Below are 27,812 nucleotides of genomic sequence, written 5' to 3'. Positions count from 1 at the left end.
TTTGAATACTGCAAGCTGAAAAGGCGTTTCTACAGGTCCTTATTCTAGAGCTGAACAAATGCAATAAAAATAATGTTTGAAGGGATTATTCCAGCTTTATCAGTTCATGGGATGCTAACTACATCTGGTCAATTATAATTTTCCTGTTGTGAGACAATTAAGTGTGTTTTTTGTTATCCCTGGTTGTAGTGAATGAAAAACAAGTACCAAGTCCTATTTAAGTATTCCATCCTTTCAAAGTGTAATGCTTGACTTTTCTGGAATACTGATGACTGCAGTTCTCCCACATCCATCCCCTGACACACTTCCTTGGTTCAGCAGTATCTAGTTCACAGACACCGTTCTACTTCCACTGGTAAAGATTTCCAACAGCAAACATGAGCCTATCCTGCTGCTGGTAGTGTACAGCTGCCACAAAAGGATATCTTAACTTAAGCCCATAGACTGGCTTCCTCAAGCAGAAGAGTGGGGAGTTGACAACGCCTGGGAAATGCAGTAATAAAGTCACTAAATGATATACTTAGGCATAAGGTAATCAGAACTTCAGAGTAACTTAGTTTACAGCTAAGTTCCATCTGCCAATGACAGCCAACCTAACAAAGCCAATTCCAGTGCAACTTCCCTTTAGGTTTTACCAATGAAATGGGGAAATTATTGTGTAATTGGAGGACTGCCCTTTACAAAGTTAAAGAACAGCTCTTACTAGAGAACTACTGCTTACTCTACATGATGACACTAGGTACTTCAAAAATGTTTTAATTAAGCATCCTGAATCAATCATGTGAGACAGGACCCCAGGTGTAGTCTTTCTAGGCACATGTTACAGTTTCCCCTCCCCCAGTGACATTTCACATATTAAAATCACCCCAGCTCTTTTCATTAGAGCATATCAATTTAGAACAGGAAAGAAATACTTAAAAGATAGTTGGGTAATTAGCAGGTCTGTGATAGTGGCTAAGGCATGTATTGTTTCGTAAACTGAGGAAATGTTCTGATAATAAAGCCCTATGCAGTCATTATAGAATTGTAATAACAGAGGGGACATCAGCACTGGCCCTGCCCCCTCCACCCCACCCAGGTTGAAGGGAAGGTCTGAAGAGACTGTTGCTGTGCTCTGCTGAATGTGGTTAGCCCTCTCCATGATCAGGAACCCTGACTGCACAGTGTACTCTGACCACCTTCAGTCATACATGATTACAGCCTCTTCTCCAGATCTTCCCAGTGAACAGAAGGAGGGTGGGGGTGGAGCTGGCACACACATCCTTCACATGATTTTATAACCGCTGCATAGAGGTGAAATCAATTTGATCTGAGTTCTCTGGCAGAATGGAAGGGGAAATGTAACCTGTAGCTTTTCATAAGGCTAATAAATCATGTCACTTAGAAGCAAATGTATACAAAGGACCCTATCACTAACCATGAGTGCATAGGAAGAATTCTATAAGAAGCTCCTTCTTTCACCTGATCAGTTAAGGACAGGTGAGTTCTGTACCTTTGTACAGATGCAAGTTCATTTCATTAGACACCCCCACCATAAGAACAGGTCCTGTCCCCTCAACAACACAAATAGCCAAGTAATCTCTTCACCAAATGTACCAAAAACGCTGGGACCAGAAACCTTACAAGCAGTTGTGCAGTATACAGCATCTCAGCTGCTAATACTTCCCCATCTTTCTGCCATAGCCAAGGACTGCTGAAAAAATGAAGACTTCAAGGCCAGATATATTGGAACAAAAGTGCCTATTCCAAATATTGCATTAAAGGGGGCTTGTGTATTAAGTTTTTCTTCAGCCTGTTTCCCCACTGCATTCTTTGAATAAAGGCAGGCATCACTCTCTTTAAAAGGGTAAAACAAATAATGGAATACAAAAAAAGGGTGGCAGATCAGTAGTCCTCAGTTGGCCAGTCCTTTTGGTATAGGCATTAAAAAATGTGGATCACCAGTTCAAGATGGTGCTAAGCATAACTCGGCTCCCATAATAATAAAAAAGTGCCATACAGTCTTCTGGCTCACTGTCCAATAAGAAAGGCCAAATGTCCTTTGGTACATCTGTTGGCATAATGTCCTTTTTCACCACACTGGAGGGGAAGAGAAAAAAATATGAAGCTTTTAAAATACATGCACTTATCAGGTTCGGATGGAAACTTAGTTTGGATGCCAATGATATGGATGACCTGCCACCCCGTCCCAGTTGACAAGTCTTTAGTTTAAAACCCTACTCAAAATGGCAAGGCGTGTGACTGTGCATTAAGAAGCTGATGACAAACTTTACAGTTGGAAAGTCATCACTCTCAGCTTTAAAACAAAAGCCCCAAGATTCTACCCCCACCCCCATGACTGAAAGGAAAAAAGGAAATGTAATTCCGTAGCAGAAACAGTGCTGCCCATGTAGTATATAGCCATAGTGAATTTTTCAACTTCTGTCCCTTAGGTAGGATGTCTTATTGTTTGCACTTGAATAGAAAGATTATACCTGTCTGTATCTGGGCAAGTGTCCTCATGAGAATAATGGATTTCCACTTCATATGGCTAAATTTGGTACTGTAGTAGCAACTTCCAGAGAGGTAGTAGTGTAACATGAGCTGTTTCTACAAAGGTGCAATAGATTCCCAAAGTGGAGTGGGATTTCTTTATTCAATACAGCTTCCAACCCTTCCCATTAACCCTCACTTATCCACTTCCACTCTTCCATGTTACTACTTAGATGCAGACCTGCAGGCAAGAACAGTTTTTTAAAAGTTCTGTAAAGTGCTTGGAAATTTGAGGTGTACTGTAAGTAATAGTCATTCTTTCAAAGTACCATAAGCCTCAAAATCCTACTAAAAAAAGAACAATTTCCCAAATCCAACACAGTGCAGTTGGAAGGAAGCATAAAAATTAAACCATGACAACATTCATGATATGGTTTATTATTCCACCTCCAGAACTCAGGATCTGTGGCGCAAGCACAACTCTTTTCCCTACAACATGGAGTCTTCAACTTACCTTATAACAGGTGACCTGCTCCAATGGCCGAGGACCTCTGTTTGCTATGCTGTTGTTTTGAGACTGCATAACTCCAATGACCTGTGGGGTCCTCTGTTGGTTGGGAGAAGAGTTCTGACTTGTTAATTGGATGAGGGATGATGATCTTTGTAATGGTGGATTGTTGTTTTGCTGAGAGGGGGGAAAAAGAGCAGCCCACACACCAAACGATCAATTCAGAGGCAACATTCTCTGCTAGTCTGAGTATTAGACATGAGAATCCAAAAGACCTCATCCTTAACCAAGGCATTCCCATATGCCCCATCATCAGTTACTCTGGCCTTTGATGCCAAAATAATCCACACCACCCCAATGATACGCAGTGAAGAATGTAAATCTGGCAAAACATGCTTGAAATGCAATCTCCCCCAAGAATGTTCATCTTGATCAAAGGTTTACAAATGCAGCATGCAGAATGCACCAGTTAGCTTTCAGTTAATGTAGGGTTCCCAAACTGTAGATCAAAACACACTAGTGTGTTATAGGAAGGGCTGGAATGTGTCTTTAAAGAAGTATCCAACATGGTAGCATATATCAGCCATTCTATGCCCCCTGGGGGTACAGTACATATGTCTCCCTGTGCAGCAACATCATCCTGAGGGAGTAAGGCTGCATCAGGATTCCCTAATGGAGGTGACACAGCAGCCAATAGAGGAATCCCAGAAACATCATGGTGCCCAGAAAGCAGTCTCACCCACAGCCCTGAATGACTGGACAAAGGGGGAGGGTCTAGGATATCTGGAGCAATATTAACTGGGCTATCCTGCAGGTGTCAGGAGGATACCTGCCCATCATTCTGGAGCAGACCAAGAATTTTTGAGTGCAAGAGTGAAACATTCCTCCAATCAAATTCCAGAAGAGCAACTACCACAGGGATCACATTCGAAAAGCACTGGTTTAGTATATCCAGCAAAAGTTAATCATAACCACAGACTGCTCCAAATTAGGAGTGGTAGTGCTCTAGTATAATTAAAGCATACAATACATGCACTGTGTATCAGATTTGAAGTGTGCATGCCTGTACTTCTAGCCACTGGTCTTTTTAAAGTACTTTTGAGTGGTAATGAAGAGAGGATTCAGCCCCACTCACCAGCCTATCTTAATGGCTAGGAATTGCGGGCTAGAGAATGGCAGGAACATCCAAAATGCATAAAAATAAATAACCTTCCAATGAAAAGAGCCGTTACTGGCAGTGATTGCACAACTGTCATTTGCAATATCATAATTCATTTCTCTGAAGGATATGAACAGAACTACTCAGTACGGTGTTCTCCCCACCCACCCCCCATCTTAAACACCTCTCTAAAAGGGGAAGCGTGCATCTCTAGTTTGATCCAGGCAACATCACAAGACTCCCAAGTTTAAGCAGTTTAGCAGTCCCACCTTTTTTAGACAATAAAAATAATGCAAAGATGATGAGCTCTGTAACCTTCTGACACTTAGAAGCTGGGTTAAAATCCTGTAGGAGCACCTGTGAAGTTACATACCTTTTGCTGTGGTTGTGTTGGTGGAGGTAGTGGTGGTTGCTCTGTGGTTCCCATGGGAAGTTCAAATCGAGGGCTGATTAAAAAAAATATTGGCATACATCAGGAATAAAACAAAGACCAAACTGACCCTTGAACCACTGATTAGAATGTATTCTCCCAGGACTACTAACATTTGGAATGCCTTGAAAAATGGAAAACAATTCCATTCCATATTACATTTTGCTGTATGGATACAGAAACTACAGTAATGAGAACATATTTCTGAGACACAGTTCTAAAGTTCTAGTATGGGATGGGGGAGAAAGATTCCCTCCAGCCAAGCTGCTCATGAACTGGTAACCTCCCCCCACTCCAAGAGCACCTTGGCCAGGGAGATCCCAGCCCAAGTTGCTGATGCAAACTGAGAGGTTCGCACTAAAGGCCTCCGAGATGAGGCGATGAAACCCAGGCCTACAACAAGAAGAAGAGAAGAGTGGGAGTAGTGGGAGACTCCTTGCTGCGTGGGATCGAGACCCAAGTATGTCACGAAGACCCGTGGACTCGCCAGGTATGTTGTCTCCCAGGAGGACAGATTAGAGACGTGACTGAAAGGTTGCCTGCACTCAAAGCCCACTGACAGGTATCCCTTTCTTCTCATCCATGTGGGAACAAATGATACCGCCAAGCGGAGCTACGAAGAAATCATGTCAGACTTTGAAGCTTTCGGAAGGAAACTCAAGAACTTTGGGGCCCAGATAGTTTTCTCATCCATCCTTCCAGTAGTTAGAAGAGGGATAGAAAGGGAACAATAAATACTCCAGGTGAATAACTGGCTACGAAGGTGGTGCCGACGAGAGAGATTTGGATTCTGGGACCACAGGCTATACTTCCTGGAAGATGGGCTGTTGGCAAGGGACGGGTTGCACCTCACAAAGGATGGGAAGAATGTGTTTGGCCACAGCATGAAGAACTTCAACAGGAGAGCTTTAAACTGAATCCTACGGGGAAGGGAGATGTAATGTTGGGGGTAACAATGGACGTAGGCACATGCACTGCAACAGAGAGAACAGCTCTGATCGCGCCCAATAATAGTCTTCAAACACATGTAGGAAGAAAGCCAGACTATGAAGCACATGGTCTTCAGTGTCTCTATACTAATGCCCAGAGTATGGGAAACAAACAGAACGAACTTGAACTCTTAATACAGGAGGGAAATTATGACTTGATAGGTATAACTGAGTCTTGGTGGGATGACTCTCATGATTGGAATACAGCAATTGAAGGATATAACTTGTTCAAAAAGAACAGGAGAAACAGAAAGGGAGGTGGGGTTGCACTGTATGTGAAAAATACATATCACAGAAATACAGGAGGAGGAGCTTGGTAGCCCCATCGAGAGCATCTGGATCAAAATAAATGGAGCAAAGAATAAAAGGAACCTGGTGGTCGGAGTCTACTACCGGCCACCCAACCAAGGAGAAGACGAGGATGAAACTTTTGAAAAGCAAATAGCCAATGTTTTAAGGAAGCATGATGAAGTAGTAATGGGGGACTTCAATTTCCCCGATATTTGTTGGGAGACAAATTCTGCAAAACATGGCCCCTCCAGGAAATTCCTGACTTGTGCGGCGGATAACTTCCTCCTACAGAAAGTAGAGGAAGGAACTAGAGGATCGGCTATCCTTGACTTGATCCTAACCAACAGAGATGACTTAGTGGATAAAGTAGCAGTTACAGGAACTCTGGGGGAAAGCGACCATGTTGCACTTGAGTTCTTGGTTCTAAGGGAAGCAAAAGGTGAGTGTAGTCAAACGCGTACCCTGGATTTTAGGAAAGCTGATTTTCATAAACTCAGAACAATGATCAGTAAGGTCCCATGGCAAGCGATGCTAACGAGAAAAGGAGTCCAAGATGGGTGGGAGCTTTTAAAAAAGGAAATTCTCAAGGCACAATCACAAACAATTCTAACAAGAAGAAAAGGTGGAAGACAACAGAAGAAGCCAATGTGGCTTCACAAAAAGCTTAGGGATGACCTGAAAACAAAAAAGGACACATATAGGAAGTGGAAAGAAGGCCAAGTAACAAAGGAAGAGTACAGGCAGGTAGCACAGAATTGCAGGGATGGCGTCAGGAAGGCTAAAGCTGAGAACGAGGTGAGGTTAGCAAGGGATGCTAAAAACAACAAAAAGGCTTTCTTCAGCTACGTGCATAATAAAAGGCAGAGGAAAGAAATGGTTGTTCAGCTATTAAATAAGGATGGCAAAATGATAACAGAGGACAAAGAAAAGGCAGAGGTGCTCAATTCCTACTTTGGCTCAGTCTTCTCCCAAAAGAGGGTCTATGACCCCCCTGGCAAAGGCGAAGTACAGGCTGAAGGGGCAGGATTGCAGCTTGAGATCGATAGGCATACGGTCAAGGAACACCTAATTACTTTGAATGAGTTCAAATCTCCAAGGCCGGATGAACTGCATCCTAGAGTAATAAAGGAACTGGCAGAAGAACTCTCAGAACCGCTGTCTGTTCTCTTTGAGAAATCATGGAGAACGGGGGAAGTGCCAGATGACTGGAGGAAGGCTAATGTTGTCCCTATCTTCAAAAAAGGGTAAAAAGGAGGAACCGGGGAACTACAGACCAGTCAGTCTGACATCAATCCCTGGGAAAATTCTGGAGCAGATGATAAAACAATCCATCTGGAAGCACCTGGACAACAATGCCGTGATTACTCGAAGCCAACATGGATTTGTCAAAAACAAGTCCTGCCAGACAAATCTGATCTCAGTTTTTGATCAAGTAACCTCCCGTGTAGACTGTGGGAATGCTGTAGACATCATATACCTCGACTTCAGCAAAGCTTTTGACAAAGTGCCCCATAATATCCTGATGAGCAAACTAGCTCAAAGTGGGCTAGATGAAACAACGATCCGGTGGATCCACAGTTGGCCACAGAATCGGACTCAAAGAGTACTTATCAATGGGACCTTCTCAAACTGGGGAGAGGTAACGAGTGGGGTACCGCAGGGCTCAGTCCTGGGCCCAGTGCTCTTCAACATTTTTATTAATGACTTGGAGGAGGAGGTGCAGGGAATGCTGATCAAATTTGCAGATGACACAAAATTGGGCAGGATAGCTAATACTTTGGAAGACAGAAACAAAATTCAAAGTGATCTGGATAGACTGGAGCACTGGGCAGAAAACAACAGAACGACATTTAATAGGGATAAATGCCAAGTTCTAGGAAAAAGAAACCAAATGCACAGTCACAAGATGGGGGATACGTGGCTCAACCACACTACAAGCGAGAAGGATCTTGGAATTGTTGTCGATCACAAGCTGAATATGAACCAACCATGTGATGTGGCTGCAAAAAAGGCCAATGCTATTTTGGGCTGCATTAATAGAAGCATAGCTTCCAAATCCCTGGAAGTACTAGTTGCCCTCTACTCAGCACTGGTTAGGCCTCATCTGGAGTACTGTGTCCAGTTCTGGGCACCACACTTTAAGAAGGATGAAGACAAGCTGGAGAGGGTTCAGAGGAGGGCAACAAAGATGATCAGAGGACTGGAAACAAAGCCCTATGAAGAGAGACTGAAAGAACTGGGCCTGTTTAGCCTTGAGAAGAGAAGACTGAGGGGAGATATGATAGCGCTCTTCAAGTACTTGACAGGTTGTCACAGAGAAGAAGGCCAGGATCTCTTCTTGATCATCCCAGAGTGCAGGACATGGAATCATGGGCTCAAGTTACAGGAAGCCAGATTCCAGATGAACATCAGGAAAAACTTCCTATTAGAGCAATACGACAATGGAACCAATTACCTAGGGAGGTGGTGGGCTCTCCCACACTGGAGGCATTCAAGACAAGGCTGGACAGCCATCTGTCAGGGATGCTCTGACTTGGATTCCTGCATTGAGCAGGGGGTTAGACTCGATGGCCTTGTAGGCCCCTTCCAACCCTACTATTCTATGATTCCCTGATGTGAGGGGTACTAGCCGGCCAAGTAAGAAATTGTGTCCAACATCCTGCCTTTCAATCAGGTAGGATCAGTAAGTGGGCTGGCTGGTCCAAAAGCAGCAAGGGAGTGCTGCTTCTGACTCTGCCAAGTACATTGCACCAGAAACCTCCACGTCTATTTGATATGCCAGCTGACTGTAACATATCAAAATTTGCTTATATTCAGCAGATGTTACCCTCCCCCCATTTTGTTATCTGCAAAATGCAATTCAATTTGCCAAGGGGCTGTATCAGTCATCCTTACAGGATCGACTTGGTGGACAGATAAGAAAATCCTCCTATGAAACCAGATCTGTTTCCATTACTACTGACTCATGAAATTGGATGGAATGGAAAAGCTATCTTGACCAGTGCTGTGATGAGGAAAGACCATCCATGTGACACACAGCCTGGCTGCAGTGTGCCACAAGCAGAAAAAAAGGCACAGAAGCTTTGAGATGAAACAAGCCAGGGGCACCATCAACCTGATAATTCTTTCCCATTTTAAAGTATGATACCACTCAGATCATGAACAAAGCACATCCACCAGTGTACACAATCTGCAAAATTATGTGATAAAGCTTCTGGACTGTACCATTTCAAGCAGCAGGTGGAGGGGTTACGTGAATACTATATCCCCACCCCAAAGCCTCCCTGCATACAGAAAACTTAGGAGTGTCAGGTTTCAGCCTATCCATTCCCCTAATATACCAGTTCTTTCTGTGCAGGGAGCTTTTTGTACGTGGGAGAGCATATAAATATGCATGCATTAAAAACAATTTGTTTTAAATTGGTGAGCACAGCATTGATGGCTCACTAGTAAATAAAGTGGTATACAAAAGTTAATGAATAAATAACTTCCCTGCCCACACACAGCATTGGTACAACTGAGAAATGGCATTAACCAGCCGCAAAATCATCAAGGGAAAAACACTGTGAGCATCTTTACATCATGTCCCAGGACTATCACAACTTGTTTTGACCTATAAAGCCTTACACAGCTCAGGACCATAATACCAGATGGAGCGCCTGTCCAAGCATAAACTGACCCATACCATCCAAGGCCCTCCTCTGGGTGCCTCCTCCAAGGGAGGCAACAAAAGAGAGGACCTTCTTGGTGGTGGCCCCCCCAACCCTGACAAGGCCTGCCTGGCAACAATGTTGCCATCTTTTCGGCGCCAGGTTAAAACTGCCCTCTTCTCTCAGGCATTTGGCAACATACAATGAGCTTTAAATTAGGTCTTGGATCATCTTTGGCTGATATTTAACAAATTATTTATAGATATATGTTGCCTGTGTTATCTGTTTATATGGTTTTATGTAAATGCTTTTATTTTTGTACCTTATATAATGTTTTAATGGTTCTTAATTTTTGTGAACCGTTCACAGAGCTTTGGCTATTGGGCAGTATAGAAATATAATAAATGAAATGAAATGCAACTTGCAGCTGAAACATGAACAGATTAACTGACCCAAAGTTGCTTCAACTGTTTTGGCCAGGGAAGCATTGTAGCGCAGCAGGGGAGCACACACTTTGCATGCACAAAGTCCCAAGTTCAATCCCCAGCATTTCCAAGTAAGGCTGGAAAAGTTCTGATGGGAGAGCCACTGACAGTCAGTATTTAACAACGCTGGGCTAGATGGACCACTCGCCTGACTCTGTGTAGGATAGCTTCCTATGTAGGATGCTAGTCACATACTCAAATGATGATTTTTCTGTATTTCGCCATAGGCCATTACAACAAAACACTGACCACCGCAAATAACGGCAGGAAAGATGATTTGGGTACAGTGCACAGTAAAACACTAAGAAAAGAAACATAGGAACAATTAACAGCCATCTTTTTAAAGCCTTTGACCATGTTTTTTTGTTTTTTTTTTACTGCCACCGCAAAAAGGGCCAGTCTACTATATGAATCTTCATCGGATAACAAGCTGCAAATAATGTATGTTGCAGACCAGCCTAGATTAAGGATGAAACATGAACATCACTCTTGACATCTCATACAGCGGACCCTGCACTACATGATGCACAGTATCTTTGACTTGGCCAGTGCCAGAGATATTGTAGCAGCAGACTACGGGAATCTGATGCTCTCTTCCATCCAGGTAGGTGGAAGGCATAAATCAAAATCTGGACTCTATGAAAACCTGCCTGAGTGGGACACATACATACTCACTGGGTTTAGAAATATAATAACTGTTTGCCTAGACCTCTTCAGGGCCCCATTTCTCTTCCATGCATTTTCTGTATTACAGCCACATATGTACCAGTTGTCAAAAATGTGACTCCTGAAAAGCAAGAAGATGCAAGGAAGAAATGCAGCTGTAGGTATGGGTGGGGGGGAGGCTCCTTCACTGGGGACACAGATACGTTTCCCAACACTCTCCATCCACAGTGTGCTAGTACGTCACCACACAATAAATGAGGGGCGACAAAAGAAAAATGGCAATTGTGACAGTCCGGTCCAGTTTGAGAAGTGAGGCCCATCCAAAATATCTAACAAAGTCACAGTACATTGTGGGCAGGCAACATGGGCACCATATGACATGGTGTGGCCACAATCTAAGAGATGTCCAGGAAACATCTTTGGATAGAGGAAGGTATACCAGCTGAGCTTTGACACTTGTGAACGAGCTCCATAAGAATTTTCAGAGAAATGCACAGAGGTCAGTATATGGCATAAGAGACATGAGATTAGAGGGGAAGCTTAAGACAACAGAAATAATTCTGGACCATACTCACTGCATGAATTTGCAAGCAGGCCCCTCCGGACAGAAGCCTACCAGGTAATTCACACAAATAACACGACGGGTATGCCTGTGTCTACAGAGGGGACCTGCAACACAAAGTTTTATGGTCACTTCTTTTACATACAAATACAGGAAATGTGCAGGGTACACAGGCCTTGCCTCCCCCCATACATGCGCACACCAGAGCTACACAAAACCACCTATGGGTTCTGAACTTTCAAGTAGCATGGATTCCACATTTTCAGATACTTCTCCAAAACCGCAAGTATCAGAAGTTTTTCAGTAAGGAAGACAAGTTCTCAAGCAGCCAAACTTTACGCCAGACATCAGGCTCAGAGTCCTACCATGCTGTAAGATGCTGCAGCTTTGCATTACTGTTACATGATGAGCATATGTCAGGGGCCAGCACTGCTATTGTCCCAGTAACTCAACCATCAATAGCAATATGTCGTATACATACCATGTTTACAAAAACCTCGATCATACCAAGGGCAATCTTTGATCTTAGATTCTGGGTCAATGTGCAAGAATGGGCACTCCTTGTTGCTGCATTCCCCTGCAGTAGACAAACACACACTTTACTGGACCAAGAAAGAGAGAACGAGTATTGCATATAAGCATCAGGAACAAATAAGCTTCCCAGAACAATTATTCAGCATTAGGAATCACTCACATGCCCTTTCCCTTGCCACCACCAGAGCCAACCCCATCCACTTAGAGAAGTGACATGTACTAATCCTGGAAGTTAGACATTCTCTGACCAGTATGTAAAGAAGCTGACTAGCTAAACATGAAGAGTTGTCTTCAGAAATGGATACAAGGTTAGGTGTTAAATTTATGTTATATTGCCCCTTTAATCACCACAATCTTGGTTGCACACAGATCGCTTATTCACTTCAGGTGCAATCCAAAACAGCCTGACAGAAATTAGGCTTATTAAAGTTACAGAATTCATAGTTCATTAGAGACAGCACATGACATCATAAAATTATAATTAAAAGAGAGCACATTATCAAAGAGCATTACTCAGTGTCTGACCATGAGCCTGATTATTTTGACCAAACACATACTCAGGGAGGGAACGTCCAAATTGCACTAAGCCACATATAATACAGACTATACTAATCCCAACAAATGACTTCAGCTCCATAATCAACTCCTAGCGATGACAATTGTTTGTTTCTAACATTTATATCCTACCTCCCCCACCCCCGGGAAAGAGCCCAAGGTGGCATACAAGATCCTCCTCCTCCTCTCCATTTTTTCCTCACAACCACTCTGAGGTAGATTAGTCTGTGAGTCAGTGAATGGTCCAAAGTCACCCAGTGAGCTTTATGGCTGAGTGAGGACTGGAACCCAGGTCTCCCAAGTCCCAGTCCGACACTCTAGCCACCAGATTTATACTGGCTCTCCCAAGTTACTCCCTACCTTAACTCTCATGTTCCCGTCTGTTATATGGCCCTCAGCAATACAGAGAAGCCCAAGCTATCTGGTGATATAACCCAAACAATATAGGTCAAAAACTTGAGAAGCTATAGAATTTCACATAACCTAAACTACAATTCAAGGCATGAAATATTCCTTCACAAGATGGATAAGTCTACATGGAGAGCTAGCAGAGCAATTAAAAGACTGAGCAGAAAACCTGTAAGTCCCTGGTTCAAATATCACCTCTGCTGTCAACTCAATGGGTGGCCTTAAACAAGGCTCTGCAACATGGAGTTAATACTAAATTTACCTTACAGAATTATTGTGAGGATTGTTGAGACAATGGATATGAAGCACTCTGAATACTCTACAGTGCTATATAAATGCCTATTATTATTGAGCAAATCCCTTTGCACAAGTCAAGCCTACAAGGTACCAATGAAATTCAACCAGATGACATAGTTCCTCTTACCATATTTTGAGTAGAAGTAGCACTCTGGCATCTTGGTCATGTCATATTCATGTAAGAATTCACACTGGTCACCCTTCTTGCACAGCCCTCGTAGCCAGTGTTTGCAAACCACCGTCTTTTCGCCACTGATGTGCCGGAAGGGACACATCCCCCCTATGGCATAGGAAAAGGAGAGATGGAAGAAACACTTTAGAACACACATACAACTACCTTAAGAAGAACAGGCATCATTTGAATTATGGGGAGAAATAACCATTGGAAGTGTTTGTTACAACACTGCTTTAGATCACTGTAATGTAAAGAAAACATGTTTAACTCATACAGCTACAACTAATTTGCATATTTATTTGCTCATAATTTACGAGACGCTAACATATTAAACATAACCTTTCCCCTCGCAGGGTCTTCTAGGCCAATAGGATGATCAAGAATTGTCATAATGTATAGAAAATCATGAGTCTGTTCCTCAGAAGTCTTAAGATGGGTTTGGAAATCATGAGAGCTCAAAGTATTTGGAGATCAGAATGTTGAGGTGAGGGTGCTCCCTCCTACCAAAAACCCTATGGGTTCTCATCCCTTCCACTGGGACACCAGAGATGCCACAACCCAAAGATTGGATAGCCAGTCAGGTTGTAGGCTTTCTGGTTACACAGTGTTTTATCCTCTTGTGTCCACCCACAACGCAGATCCCACTTGTAAGCTCCTCTGGGTGGGGATCTATCTTTTTCTTATGTTTCTCTGTAAAGCACAACATATACTGATGCACTGACTATGTAAACAACAAACACTAATTAGTGATTAACAAGAAAGAAGTGATGGTGGAAGGATCATGGGTTATTAATTGCTTCTTGTTTACCTTTTTCCTAGCATAGCATATTTGCAATTGTGGCTTACCTTTCCCACAGGCTGCCTTTAAAAAGAAATCGCAGACAGCAGCGCCCGACTCTGTGGAGAAAAGAAATGCACAATGAAGCTCCCAATATGCCCACAGCTCTTTAACAGTAGCATTATTAGTTGCACCATCAAACTGAAGTCCACTCCACACACTATTCACTCAAGTGCTCATATAGGAATTCAGCCAAAGTCATTTAATAAAATCATGGCTGAGCTTACTTTTCAAAAACAGATTTTTTTTACAGATCCACATTAAAAACTCCCACATCACTTATAGGAATTGTTGGGGCAAAATGCACATCTGTGCCTTTAGCAGTTGTGTGACAAGCAGAAATCCAGAAAAGTTTTTCCCAGCATTTTTTCCCTTTTGAATACCTAGTCTAAGGAAGAGTTTGGGGCAACTTTAAAGCCCACATGTACTGTGAATACAGGTTGGTCCTCATAAAGGTATTATTTTCCTGTTCCTGTCAATTTTGTTTTAATGGACTGACACTGGTGCCTATTTTCATTCTTTACCTATTTGGTGCTTATGAAGCAGTTGGCAATCCTAGTGGTGGGTTTTCAACTTCAAAGTAGCAAGAAATGCAAAGGTATAACATGAAAAAATCATGTTCAACAGAGGACAGGGTTCTAAAGCTATTTCAGTTGTGCACGATGGAACTAGAATTATAGACTGTAGTGGCTATGAAATGGAGGCTGCAGTCCTATAACTGAATGTAAGCCCCGTTGAACTCAATGGGATGTATAGGATTGTACTGTATACAATAACAAGAAAGCCCCTGGTTTAAACCTTAATTCAGCCATGAATTCACTAGGTGGCCTCAGGCAAGCCACTATCTTGCAGCTCAGTTTCCCAACGGCAGAATAATTTTACTGGCCTGCCTTAGAGATACTGTAAAAATTTGATTCAAAGGTTGCAATGTATTTTGAATGTTCTAAAATGCTACATAAACGTTATAACTATTATTATTATTATTAACGTAAATAACATAAAGTATTTGCAAATAATGTTGGCAAGCAAAGATGTTCTTATTTTTAAGGCATTTGCTGTTTGGCTTTTGTGTTTTATGGCTATTGACTATACCATTTATAGATTGTTTTTTCCTTCAAAAAAAAGTTGACTATTTGGCTGTATGTATCTTAGCTGTTGATTGTTCTCAAATATTATTTTCATTTCATGAAGTTGTGGCAATGCTCTAATGACTTCTTTTGCCACTTTAGGTACTTATAGGTGTATAGTGCCATGGATACATTTATTAAACACAATGTAAATATGTTAGTATGTTGACAGCTTTCTCAAAGGCAGCACCTGGCCTATGAAACTCCCTTCCCAGGAAAAATATGAAAGCTTGTGGCACCTTAAAGTACACTTAGGGCGCAATCCTATGCATGTTTAGGCAGAAAGCTGCCTTTGGTGCCTGGGCTGTAAAGCTAGGTAAAAATTCAATAATTTGGAAAAAATGATTAACAGCTGCAATCCTATACATACTTATCTGGGAGTACCTCCAACTGAACTCAATGGGGCTTACCTCTGAGTAGAAATGTATAGGATTATGTTGCATAATGGGAATTCTCCATTCCTACCCAACAAAGCTGAATCTGCTGAAAATCCAACAAGCATGAAAGGTGCAGGAGCTCTGTCCTTCTTTGCATCCACTCGTCTTCAACTGATGGGTCAGGCCCCCCATAACTGGTTAATTATTTAGTGGTTTTTTTAAGTAAAAGATGATGATGAAGAGGAGGAGAGAAAGAGTATGAAAAAGGGAAAAATAGTTAGATATTGGGAGTGGGTTTCAGGGTGATAGCCACTAGTTTAGATGGCTTTAAAAAGGGATTAGACCCATTTATGGTGGAGAAGAAACTTATGAACAGCTACTAGTCATGATGGAGACATGGGACCCTCAGGTTCAGAATCAGTGTATGTCTGAGCACCATTTGCTAAGGAGCAACAGCAGAAGGGAGCTGCTGCCCTCATGTGCTTCCAAAGACATGTGGCTGGCCACTGTGGGAACCAGGAGAGCAGCAACCCTATAAAAACCTGGCAGTAAGTCCCATTGACAAGCTAGCCTTACTTTTGAGTAAGCATGTATAGGATTGCACTGCAGGTGGACTTTTGGTCTGATTTGGCAGGTCTCATCTTAGGTCAGGCTCTTCTTCTGAAAGTAGGCCCAAGACTTTTTTCTTTTGTTAAGTCAATTTGACTTAGGGTGAAATCCTTTGCATGTTTATAAAGAAAAAAGTCCTACAATTCCCAGCAAACTCGACCAGTCATGCTGCCTGGCGGATGCTGGAAGTTGTAGGACTTTTTTGCACCCTTATGCATTACAGCTGCAAACCCATACACACTTTCCTGGGATTAAGCCTCAATGAACTCAATGGAGCTTACTTCTCAGTAGGCAACTCCAGGATTGCACTACAAAGACTTACAGGGGTGAACTTATCCTTGCTTCCACGCAAGTTCAGTGAGACTTTGCCCCCACCCCTCCTCCCCCAACGAGACTCTGCATTTTGGTGCTTTATTGTAACTTTGGTGCTAATTATGCTTTTATATTCTATCTTTTCTTTTTATGCAGTTGTAAGCCACCCTGAAACCAAACAATATAGGCCATCTGAAAAACAAAAACATTAAATAGTGAAGTTTGCTTTGGGTTACAACCTTTGTACCCTCTTCCTTTTTTTAATTTGTCCTGTTTTATTTACCTGCAGGGACATAAGGCTTTCCTTATCTTTTTTTTTTTTTTTAACTGTTATCTTCCTTGAATAAAAATAATTAAGGGTGCAATCTTTTGCCTGCTTAGGCAGAAAAAAAGCCCTACAACTCCCAGCATGCCCCAGCCAGGGCATACTGGGAGTTGTAGACCTTTTTTCTGTCTAAAAAGGCCAAAGGTTGGGCCCTGGGTGAAACTAACAAAAGAAAAAGGGTCTGGGGCCTACTTCTAGTCCTGACCTCGGAAAAGCCCTGCTAGATGAGACCAAAGGTCCACCTTCAGTGCAATCCTATACATGGTTACTCGGAAGTAAACATGCTGGCTGGGGCATGCTGGGAGTTGTAGGGCTTTTTCCCGTCTCAACTGGCACAGGATTGCGCCCTAAACGGAAGGAAGAAAAGTAGCAATAATTATTAAAAGAAAAGTGGATCCCAAATTTGGTTCGGTGGTGGAGCCGTGCATGGGTCTGCTTATGCCTGGCTGCCCCTTCCTTCCTTCCCTCCCTCCCTCGCCCCCTCACGACGTACTGTCCATGCCCGGGAAGGGCAGCGGCTGCGCCCCGAGCTGCTGCTCCACCGCGATCTCCAGGTCGAACTTGATGTGATCCACGCTGGCGATGAGCTCCTGCATGATGGCGGCGGCGGCGGCACCCGCGACGATCTTAGGGCGGCTGAGAGAAAAAGAACGAAGCCGAGTCTCCTCCGCGGGCCCGGCCGCGGCGATGCACGCCGCTCCCGCCCCGCCCCCGGGGGGCTGCTCGGTCCGAGCTGTGGGGAGAGCTGAGGTAAACCTGAGGTAAACCAAGAAAGGGAGGGGGGGGAGTTCGGAGGGGCGAGGAGAAGGAGGGGCGCGCAACCGGCTCCTCCAATCCGACCCGACCCGACCCGCCCTCGCGAGGCACGCCGGGAGCCTCGACTGCCGACCTCGCGACGCGTCCGCGGCCTCCGCGCGCGCGTTGGGCCAATGAGGCGAAGCCCCTCCCCCTCCCTTCGAGGCGCCGGGGCAAAAGAGCACACGCTGCTCCCGCGCGCGTCTTTCTCGCTCAGCCCAATGAAGGCGAGGCGGCCAAACGCGTCAGCAGCGGGTAAAGAGGGAGGGAGGGAGGGAGGGAGGGAGGACGAACCAATGAACCCACGGGCACGCGCGCGGGGGCGGGGCCGCCCTCTCTGAAAGACGAGTGGGGAGCCCCGCCCCTTCGGAGGCGGGGATAGGCAGGGAAGCGCCGTCGCGAGAGCGGCCCGCGCGTGCAGCGACCGTTGAGGGGTAAGCGGGGCGGGGCGTCCTCTCTCCCCTCGTTCCGCCTGGCTCCAGGGCATCTCCCCCAGGAGGGGAGGTTCGGCCGCTGGGATTGTGAGGCTAGAGGAGGGACGCGTGAGGGGAGCCGCGATAGAGGTGTAGGCTTAGGGCGCAGTCCTATGCGTGTTTAGACAGAGAAAAGGCCTACAACTCCCAGCATGCCCCAGCCTTGCAGGCTGGGGCATGCTGGGAGCTGTAGGCCTTTTCTCTGTCTAAACACGCATAGGACTGCGCCCTTAATTGTTGTGAACCGCCCAGAGCGCTTGGGCTATTGGGCGGTATAGAAATGTAATAAATCAATAGGGAGACACTTTTCTCCCTCTCTCTCGACATACTAGAAGCTGGGGTCCTCCCACGAAGCTGATGGCTGGGAGATTCAGGACAGATAAAAGGAAGGGCTTCTTCACGCAGCGCATGGTTGAGCCGTGGAAAATGCTGCCACAAGATACAGGGATGGCCACCGGTTTGGATGGCTTTAAAAGGGGACTGGACAAATTCCTGGAGGAGAAGGCCATCAGTGGCTACTAGTCCTGATCGCTGCATGCTCCTTCCAGTATCGGAGGCAGTGAGCCTATGTACGCCAGTTGCTGGGGAGCATGGGCAGGGGGGTGCTGTTGCACTCGTGTCCTGCTTGTGTGTTCCTGGTTGACAGCTGTTTGGCTGCTGTGTGAACTGAATGCTGGACTAGATGGATCCTTGGTCTGAACCAGCGTAGCTTTTCTTATGTTCTCTGGCACCCAATTTATGGAATACTTTCCACAGGATGAGCCCCACCAGGTACTGTTACTTTGGGTACCACTTCAAAACCCACCTCTTTAAAAACAGTTGGGGGTTCGTGTGGTTTGGTTTTTATGCTTTTCTGTACAGTTTATTTTGCTGCTGTGATATGTATTTGTTTCACCGCTGTGTTAATTTTCTGTGATCTTGTTCTTATTTTAATATTGTATTGTTGTAATAAGCCACTTTGGGTTTGTTTTTTAAGGAAAGCAGCTTATACATTTGAAAAGTTAAATCAAACTTTAAAATCATGACAGTGTTTTGGATTTGGATTTCAGGAGATGACTGTGTAATCGGGTGACAAACTAAAGAAAGGCGATATCATGATGGCTGTGCAGCTGATATCCCGTCACTTCCCTGCAGGAGTTTTCACCCTGAGAGGTTCCCTTAGTCCGTGGCTGTGTCCTGCTTGCAGGTTGTGGTCGGTTCCAAAGAAACACCTGGAATGGCTCAGAAATCCACAGTATCTGCTCAGTTCCCTGGGCTTGAGGCCTCTTAGCTCATCGCCTATGGCCTGCAAGTTACACAACAGAGACTGGAAAGAGATGCAGTCTGCTGCTTCCTCTGAAGCCGCACATAAAGAGGAAGAGGAGCCTTACACAGATGAAGACTTTGGGACGTTGTCTCAGAAATTTTCTTCTAGGCAATTTTTTCATAAAGCTACAAAAAGTTTCCACAACTTACAGCTCCAAGCCCAGGAGGAAGAGGAGGAGCTGGAACCAAAGCCTAGACATGGCCCCAGGAACACTCCGTATTGGTATTTTTTACAATGCAAGGCATTGATAAAGGAAGATAAGGTCATTTTCTCAACTATCTTTGTTGAAAAAGTACTGAACAGAATAGCTATGGAAGGCAGGACCAGTGATAGATGACCTGAAAAGGTCCCAGGTTCAATTCCCAGTATCTCCAGTTAAAAAGATCAGGTAGCAGGTGATAGGAAAGACTTCTGCTAGTGACTGTGGAGAGTTCCCATTGGTCACTGTAGACAAAACTAGGCGAGATCGACAAATATTCTGACTTGGTATAAGGCGGTTTCTTGTGTGATCCAGCACCATAGACGTCAACCTTTTCAGACTTGGGATCCAGCTTTAGTCTAAACATGTTTTTAGGGAACCCACCTTTTAAGTTTCTACCATATATATTTATATGGTAGTAGTGCTGATGTTTATTTTATTTGTATGATTTATCCCCTGCCTTTCTGCCAGAAAATGGCACTCAAGGCGGCTTACAGAAACAATTTAAAATAGATTAAAAAACACGTTAAAATACAAATAGCAATGTAACAATTAAAGAATAAAACAGCACCCAACCCACAGACCCATGTTGCCTGCTGTCAAACGGATAGCAGAGAAGGAGCGAACTGAGCCTCCTTTGGAGGGAGTTCCACAGCCTGGGAGCGGCCACTGAAAAGGCCCTCTCTCGTGTCACCGCTAAACGCACCTCTGATGATGGTGGTCTCAAAAGAAGGGGCTCTCCAGAAGTTCTTAAGGATCGGGCAGGCTCGTATGGGAGAAGGCGGACTTTCAAGTACCCTGGTATCAAGCTGTTTGGGCTTTATAGGTCATAATGAGCACTTTGAAATCTGCCCAGAAACAGAATGGTAGCCAGTGAAGCTGCTGTAACAAGGAAGTCACGTGCTCCTTGTAACCAGCCGTGGTCAACAGTCTGCAGCATTCTAGACCAGCTGAACTTTCCACCTTATGTCAGGCTTTGACCCAGTACTGAGCCCTAACCCATCAGATGAAGAACAGTGATCTAGTGGTTTTAGCATGGGAGTGTCTTCCTTCCTATGCATTTTTAATCAGTAATTACTATTTGTGTGTGGGAAGCAGCAGGTGGGTGTGTTTGCATCTAGTCCTTAAAACGTGGGTTGGGTGGGGGTATAAAATGTTTCTCTAGCAGTTTTTCCTGATGTCTCCTCACAGACGCCCTCTCTTTTCTAGCTGGCAGAGGCCCTGAATCTGTTTGAGGTACAGATGCTGAAAGAGGAGTGTCTCCAGCCAGAAGAGAGCAACTACACAGTACTGATTGGTGGATGCGGCAGAGTGGGCTATGTGAAGAAGGCATTCAAGCTATATAATGATGTAAATACTCAAGCCCAAACTTTTCAGATAAAGGAGAAAATTGCTGTCAGACAATGGATTGATTTAAATCAGAGGTGGCAACTTCTGAAGGTCTGGGAGCCATTTTTACCCCCAGGACCCCTGCCATGGGCAGCATTCCACATGGCCAGCTAGTTGTTTCATTATCCCACGTTTCTAAACAGTGACAAGAAATCTCAGATTCACTGCCCAGGATATATGAAATTAACAGAAATTATGCATGTGCATGTGGAATCTCACCCCATAATTTTGGCTGTAGAAGGTACATAACCACAAAGAATTTGGATTTATATTTAGTTGCCTATTCAACATATGGTAGAAGAAACATTTGGTCTGTGATGGTATTGGCAGTGTTCCTTTTGCAGTTAAGGGAGTAACCATTCCATAGACAAAGCTGAGCTGACTTTAGTCTTTCGGAGTTTGCTCTTTTTTTAATTATCTGAAATCCCCATAGTCTGTCAGATCCTTCCATCTAATCATGACTTTGGGATCCTAGTGTTTAGCAACCACTCCCTGGACATTTTCTGCCAGATTTATACCTTTTTTGTTGTTTTCACCTAGTGTCCAGGTCCTCTCTGTCTGATTGAGATCCTGTATTCTAACGCGGGGTAGGCAACCATTTTGGGCCCATGGGCACACTTGGCAATTTGAGAAATTGTCCTGTGCACCACCACAAAATGATTACCATGGCTAGTAACAAAGGATAAGTAACCTGCTGAAAAGACTGAGGTGGAGGGTCTGATCCCCAACACACTAAACAACTGCTTTGAAGCCAGTTTTCAGCACCAACAGAAACCTATTTCACAGAAGGCAAACTCTTGTTTTCTCTCCCACACTCCTGCTCTACCAGCCAATTCATTAGCCAGCCCCCCATCTTTTTCTTTCTCACTTTGGATCACTACCCATACATACGCTCCCCCTCAAAAATTTGTTAATTTTATGATTCTATGAAAAAAGTTGGAGGGGTAGATCACCTCTGCAGCCTCCAAGAAAGGTATCCAGGGGTGGGCACCACATTGTCTACCCCCGTTCTAACGAATACTTCCAGAGTATCCTTCACATTTCTGATAGGTATAATTGCAAAAACGATGCTCTGTTTTGGGTACTGTTTTATTATCCATTGTTGTTTCACTGGGAGGTAGATGAAAAGGCGAGGCTTGACTCCTACTGATGCCACGTACACAGCCCTGTTCAATGCCTGTGCAGAGTCGCCTTGGAAAGACTCGGGCCTGCAAAGTGCACTTAAGTTACGAGAACAGCTACTGAACAAAAATGTGGAGATGAATCTAATCACATACCAGGCTCTGCTGAAAGTCTGTGCCCTCTGTTCGGATGTCCACATGTGTTTTGACGTATTTAAGGTAAAGAGAAGCTTTTGACTGGTATAAGTTTTGGATTATTTTAATCTGTTTTAAAAATTGTTTTTGTAAGTTGTGTCGGGCGTTGCATAACAGAAAGGTGGCATATAAGTCTTCCTGATAAGTAAATAAATGCATTTCATGAGCTCAGCATAAAGGCCCAGCAAAAACTTCCAGGGTAGCAAAGGTGTAATGTTTTTGGAGGAGATGCCACAAAATGGAGACAATGGGAAATTGAATGGATTGTTATACTTCCCTCAGAACAAACTGTTGTGGAAGGGGCCATGTAAAGATTGTGTGGTTACCTTTGTTCCCCAGACTTACAAAGTACTTTGTAATAACTTTAAATGATTGTAAAATGGTTCGTATATATTATAGATACATACTCCCCCATCAGGTCCTGATGGTTGCTACCAGTGGGGTCCTTTCTTGTAAACTGAAGCCTTCCTTCTTCTGCTGACTTTAGTCCTTGGAGAAGTTTGGAATGGAGACCATATAAATGAGAACAGAAACTTTGGTTTGCCAAAGAGCTGGGAAGTGAAGTACTGGAAGCAGAGGTTGCCCCTTCCCAGTCTTTACAAGATTTAGAGGGCAATCCTGTGCATGTTTAGATGGAAAAAGTCCTACAACTCCCAGCTTGTAGGACTTTTTTCTGTCTAAACATGCATAGGATTGCACCCTTAGACATGGCATTTCTGCTACCTAAGGTACAAGGATGTCCACAACTCTCCCAGCTCTCTATGGTGACCTCAGTAAAAGTATTTGGGAGCTTCACTAATTTTAACTTGAAAGTGGTGTTCTTACACCTTCCTGGAATTTTTCTAGATATCGTTTTTCCAGAAGTGACATATCTTGGTTACGGAAAAGTCAGTATTTTCTTAATGCTCTTCACTGTAGAAGTATCATCATGAAATTACTTTCTTTTCACCTTTTTAGGAAATCGTCCATAAAGGCCATAGGGTCACCACAGATACTTTCAACTTCCTGCTCATGGGATGCATAAAAGACAAAGAGAATGGTTTCCGATATGCCTTGCAGGTCTGTTTGCTATCTTCCTCCTTTACAGTGGTGTGAACCACCAAAGAGCTTCCAACTGGCATTGGCGGAAGCTGTTTCTCCTAAGCCAGGGATGGTGAACATTTTGCCCACCAGACAGCGGGATCTCAGGCGAGGCCCTTCCCCCACCTCAACCCCCCCCAATCCACCCTTGAAGACAGCAGAGAGAGGAATCCCCATTATTCTCTCCAATTGGTGACCAGAGGTAACGGGGATTTCCCTGCACACTGCTCTTCTTCCCAATTGGGATGGTGAGTAGCATGCTAAGGGGAATCTAAGGGAGACTAAGGTAGCAATGCATGTTAAGACAGAAAAAGTCCTACAATTCCCAGCAGTTCCAACCAGCCTTGTTGGCTGGGGAATGTCAGGAGTTGTAGGATTTTTTTTCTGTAATAGCATAAGAACCATGCTGGATCAGACCAAGGGTCCATCTAGTCTTGCATTCTGTTCACACAGTGGTCAACCAGCTGCCCATGGGAAAACCCACAAGCAGGACATGAATGCAGCAGCACCCTTCTACCCATGTTCCCCAGCAACTGGTGTACATAGGCCCACTGCCTCTGATACTGGAAGAGCATAGAGCCATCAGGACCAGTAGCCATAAACATGCATAGTATTGCACCCTAAAGCTATTACTCACTCTGGTTATGATCCTCCTATTTTTTGTGTATGTTTTAGAACTTAATATTATTAAATATTTATATACTACCCTTCCTGCCAAGGGAACCCAGGGTGCTCCACGACACAATAAAAATACTTCATTGTAAATAATAATTAAAACCTCAACCATGTAACTAAAACAGCAACTATACTTTCCGTTCTGGTTCTTGCTGTCCGTTCTTCTAAAACAAAAGGGGATGTATTCCCCTTGAGATTATCATTATTATGTTCCTTACAGTTATTGAGCATGGTTATGTTCAGACATCTTTCCTCAAGCCACAACATATATAGCAGTATCAGCAGTTCCAGATTGCAGTAATCGTTGTTATCAATGGACTTGCCTAGCAGGCGCAATAGGGTTGATCACTGTGTGCGCTGCTATAATCCTGGAAGTAGTTGTCAATTTAAATTCCAGTTTACTATGTATGAGTAGCTTTGGGCTGCAATCCGAGCGAGCAAGCCATATGGAACACAATACGGCTTACTGGGGAGTAAACGTATTTAGTATCAAAATGTCTGCCTCTGCTCCCAGTGTAACAGCTATCACTCTACTGATTATCTAGAATTCACTGTATGTCACATAACCTTAACTCTGCCGTATTTCCTAAAACAGGTTTGGCAGCAGATGGTAAAACTGAACATAAAACCTGACAGTTACAGTTACAACTTGATGCTCAGTGCTGCGAGAGACTGTGGTCTTGGGGACCCCCTTGTGGCTTCTAATTTGCTGCTAAGAACATCAGAGGAAAGCCCAGCTGTCCCGAGGTTGGAGGCTGGGGGACAACGCCAGAAAGTAAAGGGTCAGAAAGGAAAAAAAGCAGGCGCTGGAACTGCAGTGCAGTTGGATGTGGAAGTACTGGAAAAGCGTATGTTCCCAGAAAGTTATGGAAAGGCTGAGGAGCAAAACAAAAGTGCGCACAAGGATCGTACAGAGGCAGGTGGTCTCCTTAATTCGTCAGATTCCATTATGACCAGGGAATTGGTGATCTCGGATAAAAGCCAGTTGGCTCCAGATTCTACAGATGTGAATGTGGCGTGTTTTTCCGAGGCCACCTGCAACTTCCCCAACTTGCTGAACTTGGACACCCCAAACAAAAACGTGATTTCCTTAGGGACTGTGGCAACGCCCTCTGATAGACTAGCTCTTATGGGGAACATGGAGGGTTTCTTGAAGAGAATGAAGGACAATGACGTGCCAGCCAATATCAAAACTTTCACACTGCTAGCTGAGTTGGTGCAACCTAATAGTCTGTCAGAATCTTCCTTATTGACTACACTGGAGGAGAACAACGTGAAACCGGATATAACTTTTTTTAATACCTTGTTGAGGAAAAAGAGCAAGCAAGCAGATCTGGAGGGAGCAAAGGTAAGATCCGGACATGCCAGTGTGTGTAGCTCATGATGCTGTGCGAACACAGAATGTGGCATTTGCAGAATTAAGCTTTCTGAGGATCTCTGTTGCTATTATTATTATTATTATTGCTAAGGTCCTAGCTTTTATGGCTGCAATTACATCCTTAAAAGCATGGCTGGGAGTGGGGCTTTTCAGTGCCATGTATTGCTCCCTCTCCATGACTAGCAAAACCAGAATAAATTACAGACTTGTTTAAGTTGTTTACTTTATACACGTTGCAAAGCAGCTCTTCTTGGTGCAGAACTTTAGCAAGGAATATTTACAGCCCTGCCTATATGTCTTTGTATATTACAGAGCTTATTGCCCATTCTGCTAAAGAAAGGACTATCGCCCAATCTACAAACATTTTGTAACTTAGCCATAGCCTGCCGTAAAAATGATGATGGACTACAGTTACTCTCAGACATGAAGGTACAGAAAGCTCTAGCTTCTGGGGCACTTTGGCTTCTGGTAGACTTGGTGATTTTGATGTCTGCAAGTTCTGAGGAGTTTTGTTAATATAAATAAATCCTGTCTTCTCAACCTAACTTTACCACTAGTCCCCACCTGTGGCTGTAGCAAATCAGTTCTAATAAGTTCTGCAGTATGTGATTTCTCACCCCCACCTATTTTGTCTGATTTGTTGCACTATATCGGGATGGGCAAATCGTGGCCCTGCCCATGTTGTTGGATGCCAGCTCCTATCATCTTTCATCATTCCCTATGACAGAGCTGATAAAAGTTGCAGTCCAACAACATCCATAAGTTTCCCAGCCCTGCATTATATTGAATTCCAGATCTTTGAGACAATCCACACACGGTAATTTGGGGATAGTAATATTTGATTTAGATGCCTTTTGTCTCTTTTTAGGTCTGTGTCTGGATTCCTACAGATACAAATATGTCTGTTCTTTAGAGTTGCCTTTGACTCACTGTGTGGGGCTATGTTTTTCAGCGGTCAGGATTAAATCCCAATGTATACATCTACAGTACACTTATCAATGCAGCCCTGAAGAGACTCAACTATGCCTACCTTATAGAGATCCTACGGGATATGAGAAACAATCAGGTTCCTCCAAATGAAGTTGTCCTACGTCAGCTGGAGTTTGCAGCCCAGTACCCTCCTCAGTTTGATAGGGTAAGGTACCTTGTGTTGTGGTTTACCACTGATCTAAGCTTTAGGGGAGAGGGTGAGTTAAGAACCTGAGATCATATGTAAAGTGCTTTGAAGATGCTGAATACCTATAGATATGCTAAGTATTAAAACTAAGCTAAGCATATCATATCTAGAGAAATAAAACTCCACTTTATCAGGTAAAGGTCTGATAAAGATATGCCACCAATACTGCTCCTTCTAGCCTTCTCTTACTGGGTCCTAGAGTCCAGAAAACACAGATGATAGCAGGTGGATTCAGAATAGCACATCTGAATCTCACCGAGTCCAGTGGAAGAGAGTTAAACATTGGATCGTGCCTCCCTGTGTAGAAACTGTTGTAACATCAGCAAACTCAACCATCCTTTCCACATAGAAGATGCAAAAGATTGTCACTTCTGCCAAATCTAGGAAAGGGTATCTTAACTTTTTTTTTACACTAATCCCCTTCTGCTTTATTCCAAAAGGCCTGCTCTTGCTAAGAGTTAACTCTGTTCCTTTTCCTCTTACAGTACAAAGCCAAGGACCATTATCTAGAGAAAATTGATGGTTTTCGAGCCTATTACTTCCGCTGGCTGAAGTGGATGGCAGCAGAAGAAACGTCACACCCTTGGGCAAAGTACAGAATTCCTAAACAGTCACAAAACAAAGATAATACAGAAAATGCACAAAACTGCAGTAGGCATATGGGACAGGATAATAAAGTAAATCACTCCTAGTTTTCTGTCTTTCTGTCAGGTAGACATTATCATTCAAATTGGCATTAGAACTCCCTTAAGAATAGTGCAAATTCTGTAAGTGTTAGTCAGAAGTAAGATATATGGAGATTGATGAGACTTATTCCCAGGTATATAGGATTGCAGCCTAAAACTGGGACCCCATGCATTGCAATATGAACTGCTCTAATAAAATAAGTTGTCTAATTTCTTTACAAGTTCTTGTTAAAGTTAGCGTACTAATCCAGCTTCATGTCTTCTGCTCTAAAGGAGTCCACTGTTTTTGTTTTGTAGCACCAGAGGCCACTTGTGGGCCCCCAGACATTTTGGCCTAAAATTTTAACCAGCCCTCACCATTCGCTGTGCTGGCTAGGGCTGCTGGGAGATGTAGTCCAAAACATATAGAGGGCCACAAATAAACCTCTGTTCGGGGCGGGGGGCCCTTCTCAGAACTATCTGTATTTCATGCAAGAATGGAATTTTGTACTGAATCAGAATTTTGCTTCCTTGAGAATCTATTATTGAAACAAGTTAACATTTATGATTGTAAAGAAACTTGAACGTAT

At 43.7% G+C, this 27,812-nt stretch overlaps 2 protein-coding genes across 6 annotated transcripts; one reads left to right on the top strand and one right to left on the bottom strand.

Moving 5' to 3' along the window:
* Positions 1-79: 79 nt before the first annotated feature.
* Positions 80-17,621, bottom strand: CPSF4 (cleavage and polyadenylation specific factor 4). Its single transcript, XM_084818331.1, has 8 exons — positions 17,263-17,621; positions 14,028-14,078; positions 13,134-13,286; positions 11,694-11,789; positions 11,226-11,319; positions 4,513-4,585; positions 2,987-3,157; positions 80-2,079 (listed from the first exon to the last, which is right to left on the bottom strand). Exons 1-8 carry the CDS (start codon positions 17,363-17,365, stop codon positions 2,011-2,013), a joined length of 810 nt encoding a protein of 269 aa, XP_084674457.1. The 5' UTR covers positions 17,366-17,621; the 3' UTR covers positions 80-2,010.
* Positions 17,617-27,453, top strand: PTCD1 (pentatricopeptide repeat domain 1). Of its 5 annotated transcripts, none has more exons than XM_084818325.1 (9): positions 17,617-17,819; positions 19,087-19,605; positions 20,752-20,892; positions 22,053-22,271; positions 23,205-23,306; positions 24,598-25,350; positions 25,693-25,809; positions 26,333-26,515; positions 27,043-27,453. In XM_084818325.1, the coding sequence occupies exons 2-9, from the start codon at positions 19,132-19,134 to the stop codon at positions 27,247-27,249; spliced, it is 2,196 nt and encodes a 731-aa protein (XP_084674451.1). In that variant the 5' UTR covers positions 17,617-17,819; positions 19,087-19,131; the 3' UTR covers positions 27,250-27,453. The 5 variants fall into 5 exon arrangements, 3 of the variants coding, with proteins under 3 accessions (XP_084674451.1, XP_084674450.1, XP_084674452.1); XR_014785524.1 differs by lacking the exon at positions 17,617-17,819 and adding an exon at positions 17,933-17,998 and having other exon boundaries at positions 26,249-26,515; XM_084818324.1 differs by lacking the exon at positions 17,617-17,819 and adding an exon at positions 17,933-17,998.
* The last annotated feature ends 359 nt before the right edge of the window (positions 27,454-27,812 follow it).

The sequence above is a fragment of the Heloderma suspectum genome, chromosome 12 (genome assembly GCF_057233095.1).
Source record: "Heloderma suspectum isolate Gila_16-S chromosome 12, 16-S_ref, whole genome shotgun sequence".
Classification (NCBI taxonomy): Eukaryota; Metazoa; Chordata; class Lepidosauria; order Squamata; family Helodermatidae; genus Heloderma; species Heloderma suspectum.
Note: the sequence above shows the minus strand (reverse complement) of the source record. Positions and strands in the feature narration are given on the sequence as shown.

Coding starts and splice junctions, on each gene's coding strand:
- CPSF4 (XM_084818331.1), bottom strand. CDS start 17,365: ATGCAGGAGCTCATCGCCAGCGTGGATCACATCAAGTTCGACCTGGAG. Junction 13,287..14,027: donor AAAGGCAGCCTGTGGGAAAG/GTAAGCCACAAT, acceptor CCTATGCCATAG/GGGGGATGTGTCCCTTCCGG. Junction 11,320..11,693: donor TCGAGGTTTTTGTAAACATG/GTATGTATACGA, acceptor TTTGTGTTGCAG/GTCCCCTCTGTAGACACAGG.
- PTCD1 (XM_084818325.1), top strand. CDS start 19,132: ATGATGGCTGTGCAGCTGATATCCCGTCACTTCCCTGCAGGAGTTTTC. Junction 22,272..23,204: donor TGTGTTTTGACGTATTTAAG/GTAAAGAGAAGC, acceptor TCACCTTTTTAG/GAAATCGTCCATAAAGGCCA. Junction 25,810..26,332: donor AGTTACTCTCAGACATGAAG/GTACAGAAAGCT, acceptor TATGTTTTTCAG/CGGTCAGGATTAAATCCCAA.